The sequence below is a fragment of the Serinus canaria genome, chromosome 4, assembly GCF_022539315.1.
Source record: "Serinus canaria isolate serCan28SL12 chromosome 4, serCan2020, whole genome shotgun sequence".
NCBI lineage: Eukaryota > Metazoa > Chordata > Aves > Passeriformes > Fringillidae > Serinus > Serinus canaria.
Genome location: NC_066317.1, coordinates 1,487,667 through 1,500,234, shown reverse-complemented (window position 1 = coordinate 1,500,234; position 12,568 = coordinate 1,487,667). Strand labels below are relative to the sequence as shown.

Genomic DNA, 12,568 nt, shown 5'->3' with positions numbered 1-12,568 from the left:
GCAGAAGTGAACCTAACTGAGAAAGAGTGCAGCACTCACCTGAGAAGATCCTTTCTGTTAATCAAGGCTTTCATGTACTCTGAAAGTTTCTTCTGCATCAGAGCCAGGCGAAGCCAAGCTCTTCCTCTGCCCACAGGTGTCCTGCAAAGGCCAGAAACAAACATTTCCAGACACCCTGCAAGGACAGTCACCAACAGCTCTCATAACCCCACCCTACCTCAAGTTTCTGCACTTTCAAGACAGAGCTGGCACTAGTGCAGAGAAATACAAGGTACGTAAGCACAAATAGGTGCAGACCAATTAGGCTGCCACTGTCTCTTAACTCATGATGTTTTTGTTGCCATACTAACAAAATGGATGCTGCCAGACAGATCATCTGCTTCAGCTCATCACCTTCTGAGTCACAACCAGTTGTGCCTAAGTGACAGGAACATGCACAAACCAGCACAGCTGTCCAGCACCACTCCTTGGGGTGGGTGGGGCTGGATGGGAATGTGGCCAGACAGCTCAGAAACACCAGCTCAGTTCTGCTCTCCTCAGGTGCTTTGCTCCTCAGTGCCCTCACAGGATGCCAGGGGCTCAAGTGCCAGTCCTTCCCCTCTTCTCCCAGCCATGGGGAGCACATGGCTCTAACACACTGACCTGGATGTCTGACCTCACCTGGCACGAGCAGCAGCAGCCCAAGGAAGCCATGGCCAGTACTGCCCACCCCTGACTCACTAACAGGACCTGGCACTTCCCAAGGGCCACTGTGAGCACCCTAAAACTGGGTTTGAAACTGCTTTTAGAAATGCACCCTAAAACTGTTCTTGGCTTCCATTCATTTCCTACTACAATGCTCTACAACAGGAAGAGGTACCAGGAGCTCAGGCACAGCACCGGTGCTGTCAGCTGCTGCAGGAGTCCTGCACACACTTCCAGGAAAAGCATTTGTCTGTATGAACATGACTAATATTAACCCAAAGCAATTTATTGAATTTATCCACCTATTCTTTCTGCAAAGATGACTCCATCCTTAGTCCTGATCCTCATACAAAAACTTCCCTAGCCATTTTTCCTATTCCAGGCTAAAAGCTTCTTACAGTTTCTCTTACCATGAAATAGGCAAGCCTGAATGTGATGTCTGAAATTGCTAGGAAACTTTTACAAGTATTATATGCTTCCTGTGGCTTTTTGCCTCCCCTCTTTAACACAAACTACTATCTTCTCCAGCTTGGTGCCTAAGCTTTCCTCTCACGGACACTGTACCTGAAGTCATTTATAAGAAGAATTACCTACATCAGCCCTAAAACTACTTAAACTGTTATCACCTTCCTCTTAATTCCCTTCCTCTTGAGTCTGACTTCATAAAGGCTCAATAAAGGCTGTTCCCATGCCTGAGGCACGAGCAGTAAATGCGCTGCTGCCCTTAAGCTGCCACGCTCTTAAGAGAGCAAGAACATATCCTGTGCTCTCCTGCTGCAGATCCTTGATGAAAAGTAAGAGAGCAATTTTTACCTGCAGAAGGTGACAGATGCATTCCTGAAGGTTCTGTTCACCCTTCCTTCTCTTCTCCAGGATCCCTCTCACAATAAACCCATATTTTGTACTCACGCAATACAGGAGTGTACTTACTTCAGCCCTGGGAGATCCTTAACACTTGCTGTAATCTCTGCAGCCTCAGGAACAAGTTTTTCTACTAATTCTAGAGGTCCCCAAAATGATTTATTTTGCCCGAGAAAAGTCTTTTTGGCTAAAAAACAAAAAGAAATAAAAAGCAAGCCCATTAGACCTGGGCTGATATAACACATTCTCAAACAAGTGAGCAAATTAGCCAAATCTTGCCAGAATGGTTCCTCTGGGGCTGCTGCTGGACAGGCACTCGCTATCCTGGAATCTCAGGATGGTATGGGTGGGAAGGGCCCTAAAGACCACCATTTGCCACACCCCTCAGCTTCCCATCTCCAGCTACAAGGACACAAGGACAGCACCTGAAGGCCAGCCCATACCTGGCCATTTGGGCTGAGTCAGGATTTCACCATCAAGCACATGCTCTGCTTTAAAAGCAGCTTTAGCCATGAGCTGCACACAGCCCAAACCCTCTCTTTAGACAAGGCTATTGAGAAAGGAGCTCTGGGGTTACAACTCTTCTTCCAGCAAGGGGATGCATTGCTAAAGCACAAGGAAGTGTAGAAAAGGTATCACGAGCTTGCCAAAAGCCGGTTGAGTCCCTGATCACTGAGTTACACCCAGACAACTGAACTGCTGTTTCCAACACTGCAAGCCCCAGCTCAGCCTTCCCCTCCAGCAGGTCTGTGCCTTGCTGTGGCCTGCCCAGCACAGAGCGGTGACAGCAGTGAGCGTGCCCAGCCCCTCCTGTGTCCCGGGCCAGCCCCCAGGGCTGCTGCTGCGCAGGCGGGCGGGGCCCAGGCTGGTACCTTTGAGGCCGTGCTTGAGGCAGTGCTCCATGACCACGAAGAACTGCTGCAGGGGCGCGTAGTCCGAGTCCAGCGTGCGGCCCAGGTTCAGCGCAGACTCGATCAGCCCCTTGATGCTCAGCTTGGCCATGTTCATCAGGTTCATGCGCTCGTTAGCCATGAGGTAATTGGGGTCTGCAACAAAGCAGGGAAACCGCTGCTGAGCAACAACAGCTGCCTTCATCACATCAATCCCCACCTGGCTCTTTCTTTTCCTCAGCTTTTGGGGCAGCGAGTTTCCCTGGAGGCACTCTGCAGGCCTTTTGTGGAGAAAAAGCAACACCAACTTGCAGTTTAGGGCCAAAGCCACAGTGGCATGGGAACAGACAATGTACCATACTGATACACTGGGTGTGCCTTAATACTTCAAATAACTGCAGGAGCTCACTACTTGCACCAAAGACAGACACATTTGGAGCCTGGTGCTCATCCTGTGCTTTGCACCTTGACAACGTGTCTGTGACCATCACCTGTTCCAACTCACATTCCCAGCTACAAACCAGTAAGAACCCTCCACCTGTGCTTTGTTCTGGTTTGTTCTTCCAGCTAAAGATCACCTTGGACCCCCTCACACTTAATCCAGCAACACGTGTCTCTATCCCAACTTGCATCTCTCTTCCTCAAGACTATTTTTTAAGCTTAGATGTAATATGGAGCCATCTCCCACTTCCCTCTCTTGGTTTTAACACTACCACTGGTTCTCACCAGGGAGGAGCTGATCTTCATGGCTCTTAACAGGTCATACTAAACCCCCAAACTCACAGATGTCCCAGGATTATATTCTTCCTCTTCCATGTTATCAACATGCAGCTCTTTAGGGCTGCTACTCACACCAAGCTTTGAGCTCCAGTTCTCAGGTGCAGGTAGTTTCATCCCTGTAAATCCCCCGCTTATCCAGGGCTGCTGCCAACAGCCAGGGACCCTTGAACCAAGCTGCCACCTCGAGTTAATTAACTACTCCTGGCAGCAGAGACCTGCCCTGAGGATATCTCAGACTACAGACCTAAGCAAGAGGCACCCTGTCAGCACCCACCAGCCAGAAAGAGAGCCAGGAGCCCAGCTAATACACCCACACCCGAGTGCACGTCACTGTGGGCTGGGAAAATCCAGCACAGGGAGGGGGAAGAGCCAGGGCAGCACCAGCATCCAAACCTGATAGCGCAGCTCATTTGTTCAGTCCCTCCAAAAGCAGCTCAGGACAGCGCTTCTCTCATTCCCCTTCTTTTTCAGAGGGAAGCAGCACCACAAGCCTCCTTTTCTAAATTTATTTCCATAGTTTAGAGAACTTCCAAGTACTCACATATGAGTGCAATGCTCAGAGCAGCACTGGCCTGCAGAAAGACTGAACTCTGTGAGGTGTTTTTACTGCCTTTCCTGACTGCTGCTGCCTGAAGGTGACGGGTCTGGCTGCTCTGGAGGTACCCTGAGCCCGTTCCAGTCCATTTTCTGCCCTGCAGTGTAGCTAACAGTCCCCATCACTGGGAATGGAGACTCAGGAACGAGTCAGGCACAGGACTGCCAGCACGGAGAGCTCCTCCTCATCCTCTCTCATCACATTTCCTCACTGGCCAAGGCTGCTGCCCTGATGGGTAGCAAGGCATCCACAGTGACACTGCCTGGGGGGCAAACCCATCCCTAACACAGAATTAAAGCAACTGTACAAGAGAGCACAAAGAAAATGCTCCTTGGGCTGTGGTTATTGGCTAATTTCAATAGAAAAATATTTTCACCATATCACACTAATTTAAGGTTTCTGCTTCCTTAGTCTGCTCTGAACAATTGTGCTCTGCATGTGCAGTTTATCCACGATTCTCATCTTGCAAACCAGTTAGCTTTTATAGTGTGAAAATGGATAAAATCCCTAAGGTTTATTCCAAAAATGAAATGCTAAGTAATTGATACTCTTGCTCTGTGTACTGCACCACGCACACCTTTAAAGAAGGCAGGGTAGGCAGGCAAGGCTGACTTGTACACAGTAAAACTGTCAGGCTGGCTTTAAGCTGGCTTTAAGCGTGATCCTGATGTGCTCCATCTGAGCCGGTACCTCCTCCATCTTCCGTCTGCCTCTAGCTGCAACACCTCTGCCTGGCCTTTCCTACACAGCCCACATCAGAAACCTTAAAGTAAACCCCAGCCCTCAAACTTGGCCTTGCCACAGGGTTTGGGTTTCAATTGAAGGAATGACCTCTCAGGACATTTTGTCATTTAAATATTGCAGCTTCTACAGAACAGACATATTCTCTAACCAGCTGCTTCCATGAAGATGTTTCCAAAAGCATTCGAGAATCCTGTAATTTGTTTAAATGGTACAATCTGTACCAGGAACCTGAAAGTCAAGAAAGAGTCAATGCAATACAGGATCTCAAAGGGTTAAGCTGTGACTGGTCTTGGTATTTCTCATTTGGTGACAGTAAATTTTATCACTCCTCATGCTTACTCCAAAAGAAGGAAGAAGCAACTGAAATGGAGCTAAAACTTGGATCAAAGGCAGGGAATGATGAGACACTGGAGAAGTGAACAAACTCACTGCAAGCAATGCCAGTTCATTAGCACTTCATCATGGTTCTCCATCTTACATCAGGAACAACAATTTAAAGTAAGCTGAAATTTAACACGGCTGCTTCCGTGTGGCAGAGAAACCCCTCTCACCTTACAAAATAAATGCAAAACAACTTGTACAATATTTTATCCAAAAAAGTCTCAAGCCCCTCTTTCTTCCTAAAAGCCTGCCTTGGAAAATGCCCTTCTCTGAGAAGCAGCAGGAGCTGTTGTGGCAGGAGAGGGGGACACTGCCTGTGGCTGAGGAGGCAGCACCCGGGCACAGAACCAGCACAGCAATAAAGGCACCACGGTGGAAGATGAGCAGCAAGGACCACTGTGCTCAGTGCACGAGAACATCAGCCTTTTGTGCTGCAAACACCTGAAACCCGTGCAGGAGCAGCTGTATTTAATCATCGAAGTACCAAACTGATTAACCACTTGCTACATTGGGGATTCAACTATTTCACACTTGCAGTGCTTCTTAAAAACCGAGGCAAAAGCGCTATAAATAAGTTTGTCGTTTAGATATTCACAAGTTTTAAAAAATTTGCAATGCAAGTTTTAGAATAATTTTTGCCAAGCCTTGGCAAATATTGCCAGAAAATCTGAAGCATCTAGACAGAAACACTGCAGGAAATCTAAAGCTTTAGAGTGATTTCTGAAATATTTTTTAAAATTTAGCTTCCATATGTTGCTGCAACCTTTTAAGCTGTGCTTCTGCCAGGCTCAGGAAACTACTGCTTCTGAAAGCATTTAGGAGGAGGCAAATAGCCCTTGGTGATCTACTTCTTCTACCTCCACTTCAAGTCAAAACAGTAAAAAAACCCGCAAACATTTATTTAAGCAACACCAAGAAAATGCAGGAAAGCCACAGCTACTGGCACTGGAAAGGGAAACTAACTGCATTTTGCACTCAGGCTCAAAATCATAGTGCAGAAGCCAAGGATTAGCACAAACAAGAGCTGTGAGATGTGGGTGTGGAACGCACCTTCGGAATCATCGCGCAATTGCTCCACCACATCTGTCAAATCCTCCCAAGAGTCTTTGCAAACAGCAAAAGGAAAGGAAAAGAAAGAAAAACGTCATGCAAGCCGTGATCTAAAGGAAAGATTCAAAATCAAGGTGTAAGAAAAGCATAACTGAAAGGGAGAATTGCATCATACAAGACTTAATTCATAGTGGCAAAAGATCTGCAAGTCAAAAAGGTTCATTAGTCTGCACAAAGCAATAGAGCAAAGCATTTTTCTCCCAGAGTCAGACCAGGGCAGGCTTCAGAAAAGCTGCAGGAGTTTGGTTTCTGCATTAACACAAGCAACATTTTTGTAAAGCACACCCTCAAAACAAAAGCAACAAAAGGATTACTTTATTCTTAAGATAAAAGCACTAAATTTGTGATATTTCTGCAACGTCAGCTTTTGCTTCAATTTTCTCACATCCAGCCCCAAGAAGAGCTGCTTGCAGGGACACAGCCACACGTGGGAAGCAGGCACGTTCAGGGAAAACACACACAGAGGGAATTTTAAAGGTTCAGCAGAGCCTAAACTCTGTTATGACCCTCACCCAAATGACAGATCCCGCAGAGGTGACCCCAGCTGAGCCCTACACGGGTCCCAGTCCCCAAGGACTCAGGGGAGCACCTCTCCTTGGCGGGGCCAGGGAGGTATCCTGGGAGAGGAGCAGGCAGGACAAGGAGAACAGGTTTCAGCACACCCACCGCGTCCCTGTCCCAAAGCCAGCCAGCCGAGCCAGACAAATGCCCCGGAGCCCGGGCATTGTTCGCTCCCTACTTACGCAGCCGCGCTGCCCAGCGCTAACCCGCCATCGGCACAACGTCCAAAGCCCGGCAAAGGCTCCGGCCCCCTTCCCAGCCAAGTGTGCCGAGGATCTGAGCAAAGTCCGGAGGCTGCCGGGCCCTCCTCCCTCCCACACAGAGCCCGCCTCCTGCCCCCGGAGCTGCCGCAAGAGCCGGGAGCTGCAGAGCCGAGCCCCGCCCGGCCCGTGTGCTGCCCGGCACTGCCCGCACCCTCACACAGCTGGAGGCTCGGCCCAGCTGCCCTGGGGCTGAGCACTACCGCAGCAGCAACAAGCGCTTCCCCTGGAGCAAAGCCCTGGTGTTTACAGCCAAAGCCCGGGTGATGCTCTCCCCCACGGGCCACATTGACGGCTTTTGGTCTCTCACGACAGGCGCTCAGCTTCCCAAGGGCCAGGAGACCGAATCCCACTGCGGGATACGAAGCTGTCCCTGATGCTTCCCGGGACCCCGGGACTCAGATCCAGATGCTGATCATCCCGGAATCCCTACCTGCACACAGTGAGGGAAGCCACACACCACCACTGCCAGGTCTTTTATCTAATACTGAGAGGTTAGTTTCTTTTCTTAACCCAAACCACAAAAGGAAAGAACATGCAACCAAAACCAGATTTACCAGTACCTGGGTAACAGGGACAGAGACAACCGACAGGCTTCATTTCCTCTTTCTCATTCATTTTTAACCCTTAGCAAGTAACCCACGTAAAGCTCCCAGAGAAATATCCAGAGGAATCACAAATATTTTCTTCTCTTCCATCCCTACAAGCCATAAGCCCATCTTCCTATTAGCAGGAACTGCACCAATTTAAACTGGTACTATGGCATTTGCATAGGTTTAAAGGCAAAAGCACACACTTAATTAGCACTTTCTTTCCTATTTTCACTCCTTCTCCATGCATCCAGCTGCACTTGGCAGAGGATTCACTTCTTCTTTTACCTTGCACATTTTCCGACTTGTCTGGAAATTCCACCAAGCAACAGTGGGGGGGAAAACGTCTTCCCACAGAAAAATCACAAAGACCTGAAACTATCACTTCCATGGTCCTTCTGGGGTGTGAAAAACTCAGTATTTTTGGTTATGATGCAAAGTATTTAACTCGCTTTGTAGGAAGTTTAGAAAACAGGATGATCAAGGCTTTTCAGTCTGAATAACAAGATTAACTCATTCCAATCAGACTCCCAGGAAGATTAGTATTATGGATCTGAATATCCCATTGGAATGAACACTCAAGCCAGTTCTTCAGGAAGGAACTGGAGACCTTGTCTCTAACACACTAATCACAAAAATCCCATCTGTTATTTGTCCAACAGAGGGGTTTGCAGTCACTCCCTTGGCTGACACAGCAGCAGCATCTCACTGAAGGAAAGGGAATACTTTCCCCAGCCAAAGAAAGCTTTTACAAGTAAATCCTGGGAGAATGGAACAGCATCAAAATTATTTCACACTGCTGTTCAACATTTGCTTTGTTTTTAAAGGCTGAAGTTATTAGGCTAAAACAGAGCTGGGAGTCTAAGCCTTTCTGAACCAATGAACACCATCTCACACACAGCATCTGGATATCAAAGTGTCCTCTAAAGACAGATTAAATAGAATCACAGAATCACAGACTGCCTTGGGTTGGAAGGGACAGGGACTTTGAAGTTCATCCCATTCAACCCCCTGCCTCTGTCCCCTGCATGGGCAGGGACACCTTCCCCTATCCCAGGTTGCTCTAAGTCCCAACCTGGCCTTGGACACTTTCAGGGATGGCACAGCCACAGCTTCTTTGGGAAACCTGTGCCAGGGCCTCACCACCCTCACAGGGAAGACTTTGTTCCATCAGGAACAAAAGGTCGCTGGCTTTTAAATAGGTCAGGACTTCTTAAATTATTTTTAACTACAGAAATTTTAAACTCATAGGGAGAGGCTGAGCCAACGGTAAAATAACCTAAAAAACCCCAAGGCATCAGTTTTGGGAAATGAAAACTGAGCTTGATACACAAAGTCCTGAGTGATGCTGCCAGGTCAGCCCTGCTGCTGGGAAAGGCTTCGCCCAAATCTGGACAAATATTCCTTTATTATGAAAGGGGAACCTCTGGTAGCATTACTATACTTCAACTGCATTCTGATATTCCTTATATCAGGAGTACAATTCATAGCAAATAAAGCAGCTAAGGAAAAAAATTAGGGAGATGCTGTTTATGTTATGGGAGGTCCAGAACTAATTCTTTCAGGTTAGGTTTGCCAACATGAGGGATCACTAACTGTTGACAAAGAAAAGAGATCAGCAAAGGGTCTCAGCATCATACTCTAACACCCTGCAAGCCACCAGGCAGTCAGCAGCCTGGAATGCCAGGAACCATCCACTCAGGACAAAAGCCCACTTATTTTAAAACTCCCTGCATAAACATTCCATCTCTGAATATACACATATACAGACAGTCTTGCATACAGAAGAAAAGAGCAGTCTTTAAAGATCTGCAAGAAACCAGAAGGAAATAAAAGGAAATAAGTACAATTTGGACATTCTCCATCACACTCTCCATTACACCTAAGGGACACAGACAGCCAGTGTATATCACATGAAGTCACAGTTCAATCCCACCCTAAGTCTTACTCCCATCCCCACATGATTACCATCAAATAATCACCCAATTTCTCTATGTGGCTTCTGTGTGCAGCTATCTGGAATGCTTCTGCACAACCAGCCTGTTTTCAGAGGGAAACACATGACTAACTGCTATGGGAAATTTCTCATCCTATTTTAGTCCTTGACACTTTACACCAAGAAAATAAAACCCCAAACCCTTGGGCTTTTCTCCCCATCTTTCACTTCCCAGTTCAGCTGACGTCCAAGTGGTTTCTCTGCAGCACTTGTGACTCGCCACCACTGAGGGATTTAATCCTGCCCCAAGCTCCCCAGCTCTGACTTCATTTAGACTGACACAGCTTAAAAGAGCAAAGAAAATAACTCTTAAGAGTAATTTCTGCATTGAAGCCTCAATTACATGACCTAACTGCTATTCCCAAAATTTATAACCAGAAACACGCTGGAATTCATTTAACTTCCATTTACTGACCTCACATTTCTTCTATGAAATCAGGTCTCCAGCTCCTTCCAACTTCTCATCTATTTAGGGGTTTCTATCACCAGATGTGTTTTAAGAGGCTTTTTACAAATACGGAGTGGTCTCATGTAGGTTTTTGTCCACACCTGAAAGGTCCCTGCCACTCTGAGTTTTTGTTTTCTAATGGGAAAGGCCCAAAGCACTGAAAAACTCCCACGACTTTACTGTTCCTATTCTACACTACTAGAGAAACCCTAAACCCAAGCTAACTGTTGTCAGTTTGCACAACAAAAGCATAATCAGTAAGGTTATGCTGTTTCCCTAAACCATTTGAGGTACGAAAAACACTCGGATAGGAAATGGAGATAAAAGGTAAAATCTGACTGAAGAGTCAATAATCACTGTGACAGACTAATGGGCAGGAGGTTTTAAGAAGAACATTTGCTTTTCCTGAAGAGGTACACAACTCCTTGTCAGGCCATTCTACACAAGTGCATGCCAGAAACTAAAACTTTTAAATTACTGGTCAAAAAAGAAGAAAAAATCTGACCTTAGCTTCTGCCTTACAGAAAAGATAATTTCACCTTTGCATATTACAAAATCTAATTCCAATGGCTGCTCTTAGTGCAAATAGAGAAAGGAACACTGTAATTCCTCAAAGTTCTCTCAAGTTGGCACATGCATTCCTTCTGGATGCTAATACAAGGTAAACCCATGAGGACAAAAATTTCCACAGCTCTTCTTGTGAAGCTCCTCCTGATTATTCAAGATAGAAATTTGACATTCAGTTACACAGCCTAAAAAAGGGCCATTTTGTGTCATTTCTCCCCACAGCTGAGAGCAGTGTTCAGTGCCATCCATACACACACACTGTTCAGCACTCCACAGAATTACAATCCAGGTGGTTTTTACCTCCATCCCTAAAGTTGCTTCCAAGACCGCCACACGCACTGCAAGCCAATAAAGTTAACAGCCACCAACGTCACATTTAATTCTGAGGGGCCTGCAGAGGACAGTAAGGTTGTGAGAGTCTTACTAAGATCACAGCCTGTTTAAAAAAATGAGTTCTTTCTCTAACCCAAGCAGATTTACAGTTAGCAGCAGACTCTGCTTATTTTCATATGCACACAGAATTGCTTCAATCAACTGAAAAAGCGTATTAATTGCTTTTATTGTTAAATTGAGTGGCCATGCTATAGGTTATATGGAACATACATGGTTGCAAACAACTCAGTACCTGCTGCTTGTTTTTAATTTGAAGAAAAGTTTTGCTTAGGTCTTCTCAAGCTCCAGCTCTGTGCAGGACTGGAATTGCTGTGACTGGCTCTGAAGGCAGGATGGTTGCTCAAGGGCTGGGGGCACAACAAATCACAGGGTGAAGAGAGGCTGGGGACAAAACTCCCCAGAAGCAGAAAGAGCTGAGGGACAGCAAATGGTAGGCTTCAAATCTTAATCCAACAAGCTGTTGGATTTGGTACTTACTGCAACATATATTTCACATGTCTAGATTTCTAAGGAAAGAACTGTCCCCCTTTGTTATGCCTTTGGTAAAATCCTACAGCTTTTTATTTTCCCTTTTTCATAATGCCTACCTTGGCACATCAGCAGTTTTTAATGGAGACACTCCCAGGGACACGAGCCCACGCTCCTGTCCCCCTGACCTGTGCACACCCTGCAGACACAGCAGCACTGCTGATGCAGTAGCACCAGACCCAACACAGGGATACAGCTGTGTCAGCTTTCCTATTGTCAACGCTTTTCCTGACCTTCTCTGTTCAAAATACAACTTGGATCCAAATACACCCCCAAACAACCAACCAGCAACCTTAATTTTGCCAGGAAGGTTGTCACGGTGCTGTTCTTTTGCATTTTTTTTGACATATGAATTAAATAATACAGTGAAGAAATGAGCAAATGCTGTTTTCTAACTCCCTTCTGGTATTCACCAGAGTGACTGTAATTACACCTTGAAAAACACTGGAGTAAGACCAAGGAAGGTCTCAGTGTAACACAAGAACATGGGAATTGGAAGACAACTGAATTCCTGCTCAGCCAGTACTCACCTCCCTGAACCCCTGGGATATGCTTCAGAGGGAATGCTAAATTTCTCCTTTTGAAACTTCTGTCTGGTATCCCACTGCGTGACTAAGTACTTGGCAAGCCAAATCCAAACCCAAGGGCTACTGTCACTGAAAGCAGCTGTCAAATGGAAATTAAATTATCCCTCGGAAATTTATTTTAAAGCTTAAATCCTCACCACACTTTCACTTGCCTCATTCAGGAAGACAATGTAAGACACTGCTGACTTAACCAGGCAGCATCAAACAAGCCAAGCCAGACTGCTAGGTGGAGTGGCATTTCAGGAGTTACTGGAAAAGGGTCAGGCAGGAGAAGCTGGGGCCTCCTTGCTCTAAAACCAAATGGTGCATCCAGCAAGGGCACTCAGGACCTCAGCACCTGCAGAAACTCATCACCTCTCCTTCTTCCCCACTTGCTTATTGGCAGAGAGCTGCATAGATGTCCTCTCACGCTTTCAGTACTCAGAGCATTCAATCCTCGTCCTGCTATTATTTATCAACCCAAAATCTTTTTTCCAGGGGAAAGCAAGATGTGCTACATCCCCACGTTTCAGGCTTCCAAGCCATTACAAAAAGCAGCACGCTCATCAGAGGCGAGCTGGGGCACTGTGATGGCATCGTCACCTGACAATGGG

The 12,568-nt window shown here is 46.5% G+C and overlaps 1 protein-coding gene across 7 annotated transcripts in view; it reads right to left on the bottom strand.

The window, feature by feature from the left end:
- Positions 1–12,568, bottom strand: part of RUFY3 (RUN and FYVE domain containing 3) — a 32,301-nt gene that overhangs the window by 12,012 nt on the left and 7,721 nt on the right. For 6 of the 7 annotated variants that reach the window (XR_007777472.1, XM_018923535.3, XM_030239581.2 and 3 more), the window contains 3 exons: positions 2,418–2,591; positions 1,615–1,732; positions 40–141 (listed from right to left, as the gene is read on the bottom strand). Coding sequence is in view for 6 of the 7 variants with exons in the window: in XM_018923535.3 (XP_018779080.1) it covers positions 40–141; positions 1,615–1,732; positions 2,418–2,591 (394 nt within the window). In the remaining variant the exon portion in view is untranslated. Of the gene's footprint in view, positions 1–39; positions 142–1,614; positions 1,733–2,417; positions 2,592–6,788; positions 6,934–12,568 lie in introns of those variants that run through there. The other variant, XM_018923536.3, reaches the window with a different exon arrangement.